Source organism: Protomyctophum bolini (assembly GCF_963924005.1).
Source record: "Protomyctophum bolini genome assembly, chromosome: 1".
Lineage (NCBI taxonomy): Eukaryota > Metazoa > Chordata > Actinopteri > Myctophiformes > Myctophidae > Protomyctophum > Protomyctophum bolini.
In genome coordinates, this window is record NC_137862.1 from 32,131,915 (window position 1) to 32,147,752 (window position 15,838).

At 43.3% G+C, this 15,838-nt stretch overlaps 1 protein-coding gene across 2 annotated transcripts in view; it reads left to right on the forward strand.

Moving 5' to 3' along the window:
• Positions 1-15,838, forward strand: part of adamtsl5 (ADAMTS like 5) — a 45,345-nt gene that overhangs the window by 14,461 nt on the left and 15,046 nt on the right. For both annotated transcript variants that reach the window (XM_080768601.1, XM_080768602.1), the window contains exons 3-8: positions 4,254-4,435; positions 5,072-5,132; positions 6,280-6,385; positions 7,513-7,640; positions 11,251-11,374; positions 15,135-15,221. In XM_080768601.1, the coding sequence (XP_080624727.1) occupies positions 4,254-4,435; positions 5,072-5,132; positions 6,280-6,385; positions 7,513-7,640; positions 11,251-11,374; positions 15,135-15,221 (688 nt within the window). The remainder of the gene's footprint in view (positions 1-4,253; positions 4,436-5,071; positions 5,133-6,279; positions 6,386-7,512; positions 7,641-11,250; positions 11,375-15,134; positions 15,222-15,838) is intronic.

The following is a 15,838-nucleotide window of genomic DNA, read 5'->3' on the forward strand; positions in this document are numbered from 1 at the left end:
GCATGTTATCTCTCCTATGGTACCACATCAATACAGCATGTTATCTCTCCTATGGTACCACATCAATACAGCATGTTATCTCTCCTATGGTACCACATCAATACAGCATGTTATCTCTCCTATGGTACCAACATCAATACAGCATGTTATCTCTCCTATGGTACCACATCAATACAGCATGTTATCTCTCCTATGGTACCAACATCAATACAGCATGGAATTGTGGACAAATTGTTATACAATGACAACAACATATTCTAAGTCTTGGGTCTGAGAGGCTAAATCTCATCAAATGGTGGTTCAATATGGCTCAAATGCTGAATAAATAATGGACCTTGAAAATCACTGTTGTAGAGTGTTGCCACGTTAATCATTATCTCTCTCCATGCTCTGATTACAGTCACACCCCCTTTCCTTTCCTTTCCTTTCCTTTCCTTTCCTTTCCTTTCCTTTCCTTTCCTTTCCTTTCCTTTCCTTTCCTTTCCTTTCCCCTCCCCACCTCCTCCAGGAACAGCATCCGTCTTTCATCACTGATTGTCCTGTTTGTCAGGCAGGGCCTGAGGAAGGGGGGCTTTAGTTTCCCCCATTATGGCTGAAATAGCCATAGACATCAAAATACCCCCACAGCCCTCTCTGTTATCCACATGAACCTATAGTGGCCCGCCCTATTATTCTGACCCTATGTAATAAGAAGAATGTTGTGAAGCCATTTATTTAGGTCGTTCATCATCAGTGTGGATGCTCACATCAAAATCCTTGAATTTATGGAGATTTTCTTTAGTTTTTGTCACATTCCTGAGCCAATAATCTGATGACCGGCAGAGTCTAGGACCTTAGAGTCTTGTTTAATACTGTTGAGGATCCGCAGCAGCAGTCAAACCAGAACTCTTACTACGACTGAGAGTGCATATTTTATTCTCTTTGGGTCTGCGCCCAGCACACGCCTGAACCTTTGAAGGACTGAGATAAGTGAGCCTTTCCCCTTGAACAGAAAATAAGTAGAACCACTGCTTTTTATTTTCAATGTTCCAAGTTCGTATGTCACGGTGCCAAACACAATGTTGGTTTTATTATCGTGACTCCTGTCCTGACCTTCCCTTTGTAATAATTCCCATGACTTCTCTATACATTTTACATACATATTTCAAAAAGCCAAGTTCTTTTCCACACTGCCATGTTGCCTCATTCTGTAGGTCGTGACTCATAGACAGGGCTCCAAGGTGGCCTCTCATGCATGGCAGCCACAACGTCTGGCAGATTTACTGCCTTGTTCACACCCATCTTCTGCACACCCCAACCCCCCCACTTTTCTTCCTGTCTGTCTCTCGCTTTCTCCACCGCTTTCTCCAGCAGTCCCTCATTCATCCCCTCACCGCCTCCAGTGCATTCATCATGGGCTCTGAGCGAGGGCTTTCAGAGTCTGGCCAAGCCCAGCCATGTCTGTCAGCCATCAGCCATCATCTCTGCCCTGACTTGGTCTGTCTGCTGACAGAGGCACGGCATGATGGAGGGGGTCAAATGCATTACTCTCAAAGAATGTCTTCATCCGCTGCATGGATGGTGGCTCAGGGACGATGCTTCCTGAGAATCCTGACAAGCTTGTCAGAGTGATTACCTTAGCTGCTTTGTGAGCGAGGAGAAGATGTCTGCAATCCCCCCCCCCCCCCCTCTCTTTCCAATATGTCATTGTTGCCCTCTCATAGTGTATACATGGTACTCCAGTCAGTCAGAATAATTTAAACCCAGACATGAGAAGAGATAGCAAGCAGTGTGGGCCGGGGGGAGATGGGTGCATGGTCGTTGTTTAGAACAGAGCAGAGGTCATTTTCATTAATCTAGAATGCCAGCTCTTCTCATCTCCAACTGTTATCAACGCTAATTTGTCTGCCAGTAGCGCTAATGAGATCAACCCCGGGTCACCCTGACATGGAAAATGACGGAGCGCCATAATACAGTGCTATTCTCAGGTGTGTGCGTATGTGAGAGTGTGTGTATGTGCGTGCGTGTGCGTGTGTTTGCACGTGTGAACAAACATGCTCACATGTGGCTGCATGTGTGCATGCGTGACCTGGCCTGACCAGTTCCGTCAGTCACTAAGTCAGAGACCCCCTCTCTCCATCTCATGCTTTACTGACTTCTGCATGTGAGTCATAGTTTACAGACCTGTGTTAACTTTATGACATGAAGCACTGACTGACCGCCAAACGTTCACAGCACAGCAGTGTTCATTTTGACAGCAACATTTGATTTCGTTTTTGTCATAGTCTTTTGAATTAAATTGAATTTAGTTTTAATCATATTTGAGTCATCTGAAATTATTTAGTTTTAGTCGACTAAATCTACAGTTAATTTTGTCTACTAAAATCTTTTTTGCCGGGCCTTGATGGCGTTGTAATGCCTGATTTTACGTTTGATTGCCTGCTGACAATGGCCGATCTACAAGAGCAATTGTCAAGTTTTTGTCAGTGAAAAAAGGTCTTTGTTCGTCTTTGTTTTAGTCGAAATTAACACTGGCTCAGACACCTGCTTGTTCCAATATGTGTCTGCTGGAGGTGAAGCAGCCATTTGATGTGAAAGTAAAGAGTTAAAATAAATCAGTGTAAAAGCCACCTACTGTATGAGAGATTTGTGGGAAGGCTGCCAGTTTCAATCCACCTCTAGGGCAAAAACCCTGGAATGCTTTTGAAAAATGCCGTTTTGATTTCTCTAATTACTTTTATATTGTTTGGTTCTGTTTACCCAACCCGCTTCACCGGGCCTGTCAAGGTTGTCTCGCTTTACAACTGTCTACTATACTTGTGTGTCATTCTACTCTCGACTATAAATAATATTGTTGTTATGTGGTGTCAAATAGAAGCCCTCCCACGTGCACACATACTGTATACCGTTACAGTCATAAATATCTCCTGCTACTCTCTCTCTCTCTCTCTCTCTCTCCCTCTCTTTCTCTCTCTCTCTCTCTCTCTCTCTCTTTCTCTCTCTCTCTCTCTCGCTCTCTCCCTCTCTCGCTCTCTCCCTCTCTCTCTCTCTCTCTCTCTCTCTCTCTCTCTCTCTCTCTCTCTCTCTCTCACTCACTGTGGTTACCTTATCAGTGTGAATAGGCCTTAACTGTAGTGTGCATGTGAGACAGACAAACAATAGTGTAATAGTGTGGAGCGATGTTGTGGTTGGGTGACTGGAGAACAGTATAGACATACTGTAGTGTTCTGTGCTGTGTGGCCTGCAGTAGGATGTGTTCTGTGTCCACCCACTCTGCTGTGTGGCCTACAGTAGGATGTGAGACAGTGTTCTGTGCCCACCCACTCTGCTGTGTGGCCTACAGTAGGATGTGAGACAGTGTTCTGTGCCCACCCACTCTGCTGTGTGGCCTACAGTAGGATGTGAGACAGTGTCCTGTGCCCACCCACTCTGCTGTGTGGCCTACAGTAGGATGTGAGACAGTGTCCTGTGCCCACCCACTCTGCTGTGTGGCCTACAGTAGGATGTGAGACAGTGTTCTGTGCCCACCCACTCTGCTGTGTGGCCTACAGTAGGATGTGAGACAGTGTCCTGTGCCCACCCACTCTGCTGTGTAGCCTACAGTAGGATGTGAGCTTGATCTGTGAAACTAATTGTTGATTCCCGTCCATCCCAAATTTGAAGCATGCTGCGCTCCATTTCCAGTTAATTTCAAAGAGCCCTAAAACGCTACTGAACCGGTGCTACTGTTGGACTCTATAATGGCTGACACACGCCCACATGGTGTGTGTCACTCATGTACTGCCTTGTTTACCACTACACGCCAATTATGTTTTACATCCTTTTTCTCCCCAATTTAGTTGTTATGCCAATTAATTCTTCCCCAGTGTCCCCACACACATGTCTCTGTTTTCACTGCTGTCACATCCTACCTGCCAGTGAGGAGCCCCCAATGTGAGGACGTACTGTTGTATCTTACTGGCTCACCTGCCAGTGAGGAGCCCCCACCGGGGGCTTCCCTTTCCCCAAACATGGATGCATTCGCATAAACGCTTGACAAAGCTGGATTCACCACGGTGGATTAGAACCCGCAACCTCCGGGGTGGGGGCCAGGGACTTTACCGCTCCGCCACCCAAGCACCACTTATAGATCTTTAACTTTTGAGTGGAAAATGAAACCAAATGGACCTTTACCTAATTTGGTTTCATGTTCCGCTCTCAAGAGTTACATTATTGTTAAACATCTGAAAATCACTGAAATAGCCTTTATCTCTCTCTCTCTCTCTGCCTCTCAGTCTCCATGGGTGTCTGCATGGGGTCCTTCTGTGGGGTCCCCCACCCCAGGGCGTCTGGCGGGACGTGCCCGACGGCAGCTGCATTTCTTTAGGAACGAGTGGGCCTCCTGGAGCGGCTGGTCCGTCTGCTCACGCACGTGTGGGGGAGGGGCCTCGGTGCGCACCCGCACCTGCATCACCAGGTACCGGAAAAAAACCCATCTACAGTTGTGGTGACGATATTACAGGATATACAAGCCATGTTGTCAAGTATTTGCATTTTCATTTGTCAAGTACCGAATTCCTGATGTCACTCGCTCATCCCCTGGGTCACAGAAGTATTTTCTCTATGGAGAATAACATTGGGTCATCTTCGAATCGTCTCATATATAAGAATTGTGGCCCAAAAATAAACAAATTTTCCCGGCGATATTGTCAGGGAGGTGGCTCTGTTAGTCACTCATATTCAATACAGTCTGTTTCTGGCAAAGAATGTATTCATTCTTTGGCGGTAACAGTCAGTTGATGCTTCATATCCATGTGAGTCAAACCGCCGGGATCATTTGTTTATTTTTGGAACACAGTTCTTATTCTTATTTGACGCAATATTAAACAAGTCTATGGGAATTCAGAATGGGGAAAAAACACGACCCAGGTAGAATGCGTCAGACTTCGGTGCATTATAGTCTATACAAGGTAAACTGAAAAATGCTTCAAATTACAAAGCCAATACAAAATATGGACCAGCCCAATTTTGTCTCATTTTGTTTAGTGTAACATCACCTAAAATGGTCCCAAAGCTGTTTGCAATAAAAGTCTAATCTTGTCTTGTCCTATAGGAATCCGGTTGGCGGGCCATGTGCGGCAGATCCCCGACAATACAAGATCTGCAACACCAAGGTCACACTGCCTTTTGTTTGTTGCCTTTTAAATAATTAATTGCAAATCTAAATGTTTTCTCACTGGAACATTTATTGTGTGATGTTGTAGAAGATTAACTTTTGATTCAAATATTTTTTAGAGCAATGAATGAAGTGTACTTTAGACCTTCATTAGATAGGCGTGTTCAGGCCAGGTGGAACTCACTGACTTCAGCAGTGGTGGAAAAAGTAATTTTCTTTTTACATTTTTAGTAAAAGTATCAATACTGCAATGTAGAAACACTGTGTTACGTACACGTACCATCGTGTGTGGCCCCCATGCACCCCGTCAGGCTGGCATCTGTGGTGACTACTTTCTCCAAAAGTACTCTTCATCGCGACACATTGTGAGCTTATAGAACGGCTATGGCAGAAATGTATACAGGACTGAAGTGGTGTATGTTTTGTAATAATAATCAAAATCTACAAATAAATGTAGTGGAGTAAAAAGTACAATATTTGGATCCGAGATGTAGTGGAGTATTGGGAATACTTACTTTCCACCAGTGGGTTTCGGGCGGGGCATGGAATGTCACTGACACATTAACCTATGTTTCCTAGTCTACACATATAGCATGTGCTCCAGTCACTTTATTATCAGCACTGTTATTGTCCCAGGCTGTGTATTCTGAGGTCAGCCGGCTGTGTCTCAGACACACTGGGTGTGTTCTCAGACAGCCAGGCTGCTTGAGCCGTATTGATTAATGGAAACACACGCACGCACGCACGCACACACACGAGAAGAAGAAAAAGGGCATGTTAAAGCAAGCCAAGTTCACGTACACACCCATCCACACACCCACGGACGGACAGACACGTGTTGGGGTTCCTGTTCCATTGTTTGTGTTTAGCTCATTGGTGTCATTATAGATCATTTGTGTTAGTGTACATTTGTACAAGGTACAAAAATAAGGTTGAAAATAAAACCTTTGAGAACCACTTTACCAGTGGACTCCTAATGTGCCATACATAGTGTCATAGTAAATGAGTGTCATACATATTCTGAAGAAAAGAATGACATTCAGTATTGAGGGTCAAATTAAGAACATTACAATGTTAACAAAATCTATGCGTGCATGTGTGTGTGTGTGTGTGTGTGTGTGTGTGTGTGTGTGTGACCCATGCAGGAGTGTCCGGTGGGCTCAGAGGACTTCCGAGGCATGCAGTGTGCTGCCTACAACGACCGCCCCGTGGTGGCGGGCAACGCCTACAGATGGACCACCTTCCATGGAGGTAACGTGTGTTTAAAAAATGAGGGCCACCGGGGTGGACAAAACAAAAACATGTATTATTTATTTTAATTCAAAATCAAGATCATTGTCCCAAAAACATTCTTGAGAGCAACATTTAGTGGTAAATGACATGTGTGTTTGTTTACATGGCTATGGTCATGTTGGATAATGGCACAACAGCCAGCAGTGCAGATTGATATGAGCAGGTGCTCTGAGCCTTTGATTAGACAGTGGTCTGTTATTGAGCCCAGCGGTCAATATCCAGAAATAACATATCGCTGAATTCAGTAGATTGACCAATAAGAATCAAGCATTCAACCAAGCTGTGTAACACACAATATATCCCATGTTTCTCTAATAAATGGTAAATGGTGCATTTATAAAGCATCTTTATCCAAGGCGCTTTACATAGATTAATTTAACCAGCTAACCAACCTGCACATCGGGAGAAATTAGGGGTTCAGAGTCTTGCTCAAGGACACTTCGACACTGGGGGAGCCCGAACTGGGAACCTCACTGTTGCCATCTGGCTGTTCTAGCGGCTACTCTACCCCTGAGCCACTGTCACCCTAAATACAACTATGAGATTGCATGACCAAGGGGGGTGTGTGTACTGCTAGAGTCTTTTCTTTTCCACCTGCGTAGTACAGCCCATGGTTCAAGTTCAAGGGGGTTTATTTATTGTCACAAACACATGCAGTGCAGCTGGTCGCAGCATTGTAGGCATTACCTCAAGTTCCCTGTGCAATTTCTCCCCAGGGTATACTTCTCAGTCACCTTCTCTGCTAACACCAGGCTTTTCACAATGTTTTTTCCTCCTCATAATAAAGTATAAAGTATGCGCTGCGACGCGTTGTGAGCTTATAGATTGGCTATTTTCAGCATGCAACCAAGTGCACAATCAGCCATTACGACACCATCACAGCCCGCCAAATTACTTTTTTTGTTGTCAAAATCAACTGGAGATTTAGTTGACTAAAAGTCTTATGATATTTACTCGACTAAAACTGGACTAAAACTAAAACCTTTCAGATGACTAAAATCTGCTGTAAAAATGTCTTCCCTCTCTCCTTCACAGTGTTTTTTTGTTCCTCATAATAAACTACAGTATAAACTTCCCTGCTCTAGGCTCCAACCCATGTGAGCTGAGCTGCCTGGCCCTGGGTCACAACTTCTACTACAACTTTGGCCGCGTGCTGGACGGCACGGCCTGTGACAAGGAGCCTGGCACCGTGTGCGTTAATGGACGCTGCCTGGTGAGTGACAACTGTGTATGTGTGTGCGTGCGTGCGTGCTTGGAGATCTTCTTTCCTGCGTGGAAGAAATGACCGATTGTCTGAATGTTAAAAGTAGGCTACTAATGTTATAAGGAGTCATGATGAATGAATCTTCTTTCCAGATCAGCTGTTGTCCAGGCCTTCCGTCCAGCTTGTTATACAACGTACTGTACGGCGCAAAGAGAGTTATGGAGTTCTGTATCAAATAGTAATTGTTGAAGCAAACAGAGAGTCAGTCAACTAATACGTTTTCAAATAAAAAAAAGTACAATATTTGCCTCTGAGATGTAGTGGAGTAGAAGTAAAAGTAGTAGTAGTAGTAGTAGTAGTAGTAGAGTAGAAATATTGGAAAGTAAAGTAAAAAAATAGTACAGTACTCCAGTACTTTCCGCTCCTGGCTATTGGCAGTATCATGGTGTAGGTTTTGGCATGCAGCCAGGTGGACCCAGCCAGGGTGGACCCAGCGATACACTACATACCTTTCTGCTATGATGAGATCATTGAGATGCCCATAACTGCATGACGGAATGATACGGCCCATGACCCACATGCTATGCACATTCATCTCCATCTCCTCATCCTTTACATAAGGTGTAAAGAGTGTGTGTGTTTGTGTGTGTGTGTGTGTGTGTGTGTGTGTGTGTGTGTGTGTGTGTGTGTGTGTGTGTGTGTGTGAGTCTGCCTGCGCGTGTGTGTGTGTGTGTGTGTGCCTGTGCCTGTGCGTGCATGTACAGTATGTGTTTATTTTATATTTTATTTTATCTCTTTTTTTTATCTCTCTCTTGTGAGATCTCTTTGCGAGGGAGACTCTGGCCAAGACGACCACAGACAATACTAATAGCACAGGTCTTCACCAGGCTGGGTGGCCTACCCAGGGCTGTGTCAGATTATCTGTTCGCATGCTAAATAATAATAATAATAATAATAATACATTTTATTTATAACACACTTTACATTTGAAACAAATCTCAAAGTGCTATAAAGAGAAGAAGAATAAATATAAAATAAATAAATAAAATAATGCATAAGTATATAAAAAAATAGAGAAGACACCCAAGTTCTCCTCCCGTCCACTTGCATTGAGTTGCTCAGAAGGAGCCTAGTGCGCGTTCATGTGTTTGAGGACCAAACGTTACCAAACTGCAATACCTTTGTCAAATTGCGGAATTGCGGAAATTGCGGAAATGGTAATTGCGGAAATTGCGGAAATGGAAATTGCGGAAATTGCGGAAAACATGGGCTATAACCCATCGTTTTTGTCATTTCGTCATTTTTTTTAAATCTTCAAAAATGATGAAAAACTGCGCGCTATAGTATGCCGTACGATATGGGCTATAGCCCACGGTCCAAAATGATGAGAAACGAGGCTAACTTTTTTTTTCAAAATTTCAAAAAACATGGGCTATAACCCATCGTTTTTGTCATTTCGTCATTTTTTTCAAATCCTCAAAAATGATGAAAAACGGCGCGCTATAGTATGCCGTACGATATGGGCTATAGCCCATGGTCCAAAATGATGAGAAAAGAGGATAACTTTTTTTTTCAAAATTTCAAAAAACATGGGCTATAACCCATCGTTTTTGTCAAATTGCGGAATTGCGGAAATTGCGGAAATTGCGGAAATGGAAATTGCGGAAATTGCGGAAATGGAAATTGCGGAAATTTCGGAATTATTTTTTCATTTTTTCATTTTTTTCAAATCGTAAAAAAGGTTAAAAAACGGCGCGCTATAGTATGCCGTACGATATGGGCTATAGCCCATGGTCCAAAATGATGAGAAACGAGCATAACTTTTTTTTTCAAAATTTCAAAAAACATATAACCCATCGTTTTTGTCATTTCGTCATTTTTTTCAAATCTTCAAAAATGATGAAAAACTGGGCGCTATAGTATGCCGTACGATATGGGCTAATTGCGGAAATTGCGGAAATGGTAATTGCGGAAATGGAAATTGCGGAAATTGCGGATTTTTTGTTTTATAGTTTCTGAGTTATTTAACTTAAACGCCCAATGCATTCTCTATGGCAGGGGTAACCAACCAGGGGTTCGCGATCTACCTGTCGATCGCGGGAACGTTTCCAGTCGATCGCGAAGTGTTAGACCCATTGGAATAATGTCAGTGCCGCTCGTCACATGCAAATTAATTTTGAGCAGAGCGCTGTGGCTCTGAGTTTGAGAATAGACCCCATCGTCCAAGGGTGTGTGTGCGTGTGTGGTGGGAGGGGTGGTATCTTAGCAACACTGAATGACCTGTCCCATTGGTCGTGTGCTCGTATCATGAGCCAATGGCTGCAGCTCTGAGCTTCCCAGACCCAGGTTCACATACTACACTACACAAGCCTAAAGAGAACTGACAGGTCAGCCACAGGGCTGCTACCATATTAGCAGCTGTGAGCGCTCTTCTCTTCTCGTGAAGAAAGCAGGACAGAGTTGTCAAATAAATCCCGCCGTCATTCATACTGTATTTATTCTCCGACCCGACATTAAAATACGGAACAACGTGCGTTCATTACGGGGCTCGTGACAGGCTGCAGACACAGATAGATAGATAGCGCCGCTGCTCCTTCGGTTTTCGTTGTTCGTTGTTATAATATTTTTTATTATTGGGATTTGATCATTGATGCAAATTCTAAACATATGGATGCAGCTGCAGAAGTTGTGTTGCTTAAAGGAATGCATAGTTGCGTTCTCCTCAACTGCTGCGCACTGTGCGTAGCAACAACAAAAATATAAATGAGAAAAATATACTGAATATACCAGTCTGCAATGCAAACTAATAGGCGAGTGCACTCCAGGGCATATGCAAAGGGAAAGAATGACTTCTGTCCGTGACAATAATCAATGCTACAGTTTGAATTCTGTACACATGCACACATAGAGCAAAAAATATGATAAATATGAAAACTTGTTGAAGTACAACGCATGAGTCAAGTAGCTGCTTTTGTATCAAACCCTTTCCTCTTTACTGAGCCTACTGTCATTGAACTGCTGTCCAATAAAATGCAGGATGTGTTTGCATTAACTTCAGATATTTAAATGGAGATTATTGGATTAGTAAGTAATTTAAGCTTTAGTCTTTGTGTGGATGTGTGCACATGCATTGAGCCTGTCAGAAATAGCAAAAAAACAAGTGTTTTTTCTAACACGTTTTAGTGGTAGATCTTGGCTTACAATTGGGAATAAAATGGGCTCTTGGGCTTGAAAAGGTTGGTTACCACTGCTCTATGGCAATAGCACAAACTTTGGAATGCTACTAGTCCTACATACTTACACCTAAACCCCATTCAAACCTATTTAGGTTCATCTTATGGTGGACATGTTTGCAATTTATGTATGCAATTTCCTCTGTGTGGACATAAATACATACCGGTAGTTAAACTGTGTGTGTGTGTGTGTGTGTGTGTGTGTGTGTGTGTGTGTGTGTGTGTGTGTGTGTGTGTGTGTGTGTGTGTGTGTGTGTGTGTGTGTGTGTGTGTGTGTGTGTGTGTGTGTGTGTGTGTGTGTGTGTGTGTGTGTGTGTGTGTGTGTGTGTGTGTGTGTGTGTGTGTGTGTTTTTTTGTGTGCGTGCGTGCGTGTGTGCGTCATACAGAGGCCAGGCTGTGACTCCATCTTGGGTTCAGAGGAGCAGGAGGATGCCTGCATGGTGTGTGGAGGTCACAACAGCACCTGTCTGCTTCACAAGAGTGTTTACCAGAGCAACAGCCAGGAACCAGGTAGTTCATGCAAGACACGCATGCACACACACACACACACACACACACACACACACACACACACACACACACACTTATTCACGTTCACATTTAACAATAAATTCTTGAACTCAAACAGTAGTAGAACTCGGGAAACTCGGGAAACTCAACATGCACTACATTTTTCAGGATACAGACAAACAAACACGCACGCACAACCTGTATCCATTACGCTAAGTACGTATTGCATCAGAGTATTACTATTAGCTTGCCCATCATGTGCTATTTATCAGCCAGTCACAGAGCTCTTTGTTGTGATAAAGTGAGATTAACTACCGGGACAGTTCTACTGAAGAATAACACTGCATGGCTGCCTTCCAGCCTGAGGACTAATTCACCTAGCTACAACAAGTCATGCTTTATAAAAGACTCCTTTCCCATTCAGTGTTTTACAGTTGCATTGTACAAAGTCTGTCTGTGGAGCTTATTTCCTCTGGTGGAGTGCATGTGAACATCATTGTTTACAATCCTGCAAACCACTGACTTTATCTCCCACTGAATCGGTATACACACACACACACACACACACACACACACACACACACACACACACACACACACACACACACACACACACACACACACACACACACACACACATATACAGTATACCGCTGCAATTCGAAACTTGCGCTCATGAGTTTGAATCCCTTTTCCCCATACTGTACATGTTTTTGTAATGTATATTTGTACGTCTCTAAATGTTCTGATGAATTGAAAATGGTGGACCCTGTTGTAAACAACCTGGTGTAAATGCTTTATCATGGTTCGTCCACAAGTATTGACTTGTGCTTTCATTTGAAATGTACCCATTTTACATACTGTGTAATAAAAAATTCAATCAATCAATCAATCAATCAATCAATCAATAAATCAATAAATAAATCAATCAATCAATACAGCCGAGTACCTCCAGCAAGGACTGTGATGTTGGAGCAAAATATTTGTAGGGATAGTTTACCCAGGATTCAGGAAATGAATATCTATCGATTACTCACCCAATTGAGACAACTCCGAGTGGTGGTCACCGGGGGGGGGGGGGGGGGGGGGGGGTTCCAGACCTACAGGTACGCCGGCCTGATTCTCGCCCCGCGTCCGAAACGGTTGAGAAATGACAGTTACCGTGTGGGGGTCCCTCTACTGTACCCTCTACTGTACTGTACTGTATTGTACTGTCACTGTACTGTACTGGCACACCCGAAATCACCATAATATGGTGTTTTTCACCACCTCTGCGCAACCTAACACACACACAAACACACACACGCACATATTAACTGTACATATATACAGTTAACATGTGCGTGTGTGTTTGTGTGTGTGTTAGGTTGCGGCGCACAGGTGGTGAAAAACAACCATGCTGTTTTCGTGCTCAGACGCACCCACCCAGCCAGGCACCCAGCCAGGCACAGCCAGGCACCCACACACATAGCTCTGTAAGGGAGTGGTTGCACCACTCAAATTTGTTTTGGGGTGAACTATCCCTTTAACCAATTACCATGCATACTGTACATGTAAAGACATTGCACATCCACTCACCTGTTATGTGTGTTAGATTTATAAATCTCATCTTCCAGTCAGCAGTAGTCTCTCAAGTCAGCGTGGGCATAGACACACACACGCGCACGCACACACGCACGCACGCACGCACGCACGCACGCACGCACGCACGCACGCACGCACGCACGCACGCACGCATGCACGCACGCACACGCAGAGAGAGAGTACCTAACACCTCAGGCGTGTGACTTGGCCCAGAGTGCAGGTCTTCAACAGTAGCCTCTTCAGACGGATCGCTGTGTGAAGTCCAGAAAGGAGCTGACAGATGGAGTGTTGGCCATAATGGCTCAGATTGAGCGAGAAGAAAACAGCCTGATAATGGCCCACTTTGTTTGGGTGATCTCAGCAGCCTTGGGGAGCTTTCTGTTCTTTCTGTTCAAATCGCAGCTGCATTTCCTAATAGGAGAGAAAAGGCTGATGGATGCTGGCAGCACAACAAGTGCTCCTATCACAAGGTCAGAGGCGAACAGCCCAAGAGCTCACATCAAACTGTGTATACCACCGCCAACAAGGCACTTCTAATTCTTATTCCTTTCTCTGAGCAGAAAGAATACATGTATTACACCTTAATAAATTGAACCACACGGATGAACTTTTGCACATAGATTCTCTCAGAAACCGGTGAACTGGAGTAACCACAGATCTCTGCTTGTAGGAGGTCACACAATGAACAGAGTCAGCCCCTTTTGGGTTGCCTTTCACACCATAACAGCAGGGAAACCATAGAGCTATTGAAGGCCTTTTTGTTTTGCCTTGCCACTGAAATATCGCCTGTCCGGTGAATGAATGATTTTGTCTCTCTCACAAATTCTGTTTCTCTCTCACCCTGCCCATGAAATGAATCTTGATATGTAAATCATTACATATGTAGGCCTATATCACCTACTGTATGTTTACTTAGCCTATATTATGAATTATCTTGTGATTTCCTTCATAGATCAGATTTTGTGTAGAGCGTAGAGCACCGAAGTGGAGAGTGTAGAGCACCGAAGTCTGACGTAATGTACACATGCTACCTGTCAAGTTTTTTCCCCCTTTCTGAATTCCCATAGACTGTTTTAATATAAAATAAGAACTAAATAAACAATGATCCTGGTGGTTTCACTCATATGGATATTGATATATATGGACCAGAAACAGTATCAAATATGAGTGACTGACTATCGTAAACAATACTATAAAATAAAATACTACTCAAACTATAGTGCTGGTTGTCTAGGCTAGGACCCGCCACAGTGGTTTCCGATTAGAACTTAACCGGGATGCCGAAACGTCCAATGCAACGATATCTTGGTTGCAGAGCCACCTCCCCGACAATATATAAATAAAGTGTATTAATATCGCCAAGATAGTTTGTTCATTTTTGGACGACAATTCGTCTCACAATATGAGACGATTCTAAGATGAACCAATGTTATTCTCCATAGAGGAATTACTTACGCAACCCAGGGGGTGAACGAGTGACGCCGTCACGCCAGGACTTTTATACTGTGATGATAGTACTGTAAAAATGGCCTGCTGGCATGCTGGGTGAATTGTCTGGCAGTTACGGATTAGTTCAAATTGATAGCAGATTGTATAGTCTGCCCTTCAGCAAGAAACCATACAGTATGAATGAATCACTGCAGCCAGCAGACCCAGCTGGGTTACTCAATCATCTTCTCAAAAGGCTGTGCTGCAGAAGATTCCAAGTTGGCGTTGATTTTGACAGCAGATTTGGATAGTTTTAGTCATAGTTTTTGAATAACATTCCATTCAGTTTTTGTCACCTTTTAGTAATCTGAAATGTTTTTGTTTTAGTCTAGTTTTAATTGACTAAATATAATATATATACAGTTGATTTGTCGACATTTTCTTTTATTTCAGCTAGCCTTGATTGCTTCGTAATGCCTGATTTATACATACACCCAAACGCAACCAAATATAAAATGACTTGTCTTTTAGTTCTACTGGATCTCCTCCACTAGTCCCTCCCTAACATTTTAGTTTGTATTTGTTGACAAATCAACACTGGAAACTATACATAGGCTACAGTATGAATGAATAATCATAAATTACTCAATCATCTGAACTATAGGTTATCCAGGTTGGCATCCACTCATTCCCATTAGCAGTGAGAGTCAGGAGTGCTGCTCCTCAGTTCATGCTTGTGTCTCTTCAGGAGGTCGTTTTGGATATAATGAGGTGGCCATGATCCCTGCGGGAGCCACTCACATCCGAGTCACTGACAACAGCAGGAACTATCTGGGTAAGGTTCCAATGGACGCACGCACACACACACACACACACACACACACACACACACACACACACACACTAAGGCTGTACCCTAGCCCTTATTTTAGGACTCGAAGTTGGGCAGGACATTCAAACCTTGAATGTTTGGGGACAGCCTTAACACACACACACACACACACACACACACACACACACACACACACACACACACACACACACACACACACACACACACAGGTTGTTGATTCCCATCTGGCATCTGGGCCAACTACTTAAGTAAAAGTATCAATAGTGCAATGTAGAAGTAACCTGTAACAAGTATAAGTCCAGTATAAATCAATGTACTTGAGTAAAAGTACAAAAGTATTGGCGTCAAAATGTGCTTAAAGTACCAAAAGTAATTATGCAGAATGTCCCATTTCAAGTTTCCAGATATACAAACTGTTTGAAAATAGCAGATCTACAAGCTCACAATGTGTTGCGAAACACAATAATAAAAAATCTACAACACAAAGTAACTACCGGTAGTAAATAAAGTTTTCAAATAATTGTAGTGGAATAAAAGTACAATATTTGGATCTGAGATGTATAGTGGAGTAGAAGTAAAAGTAATGGAAATTGGAAATA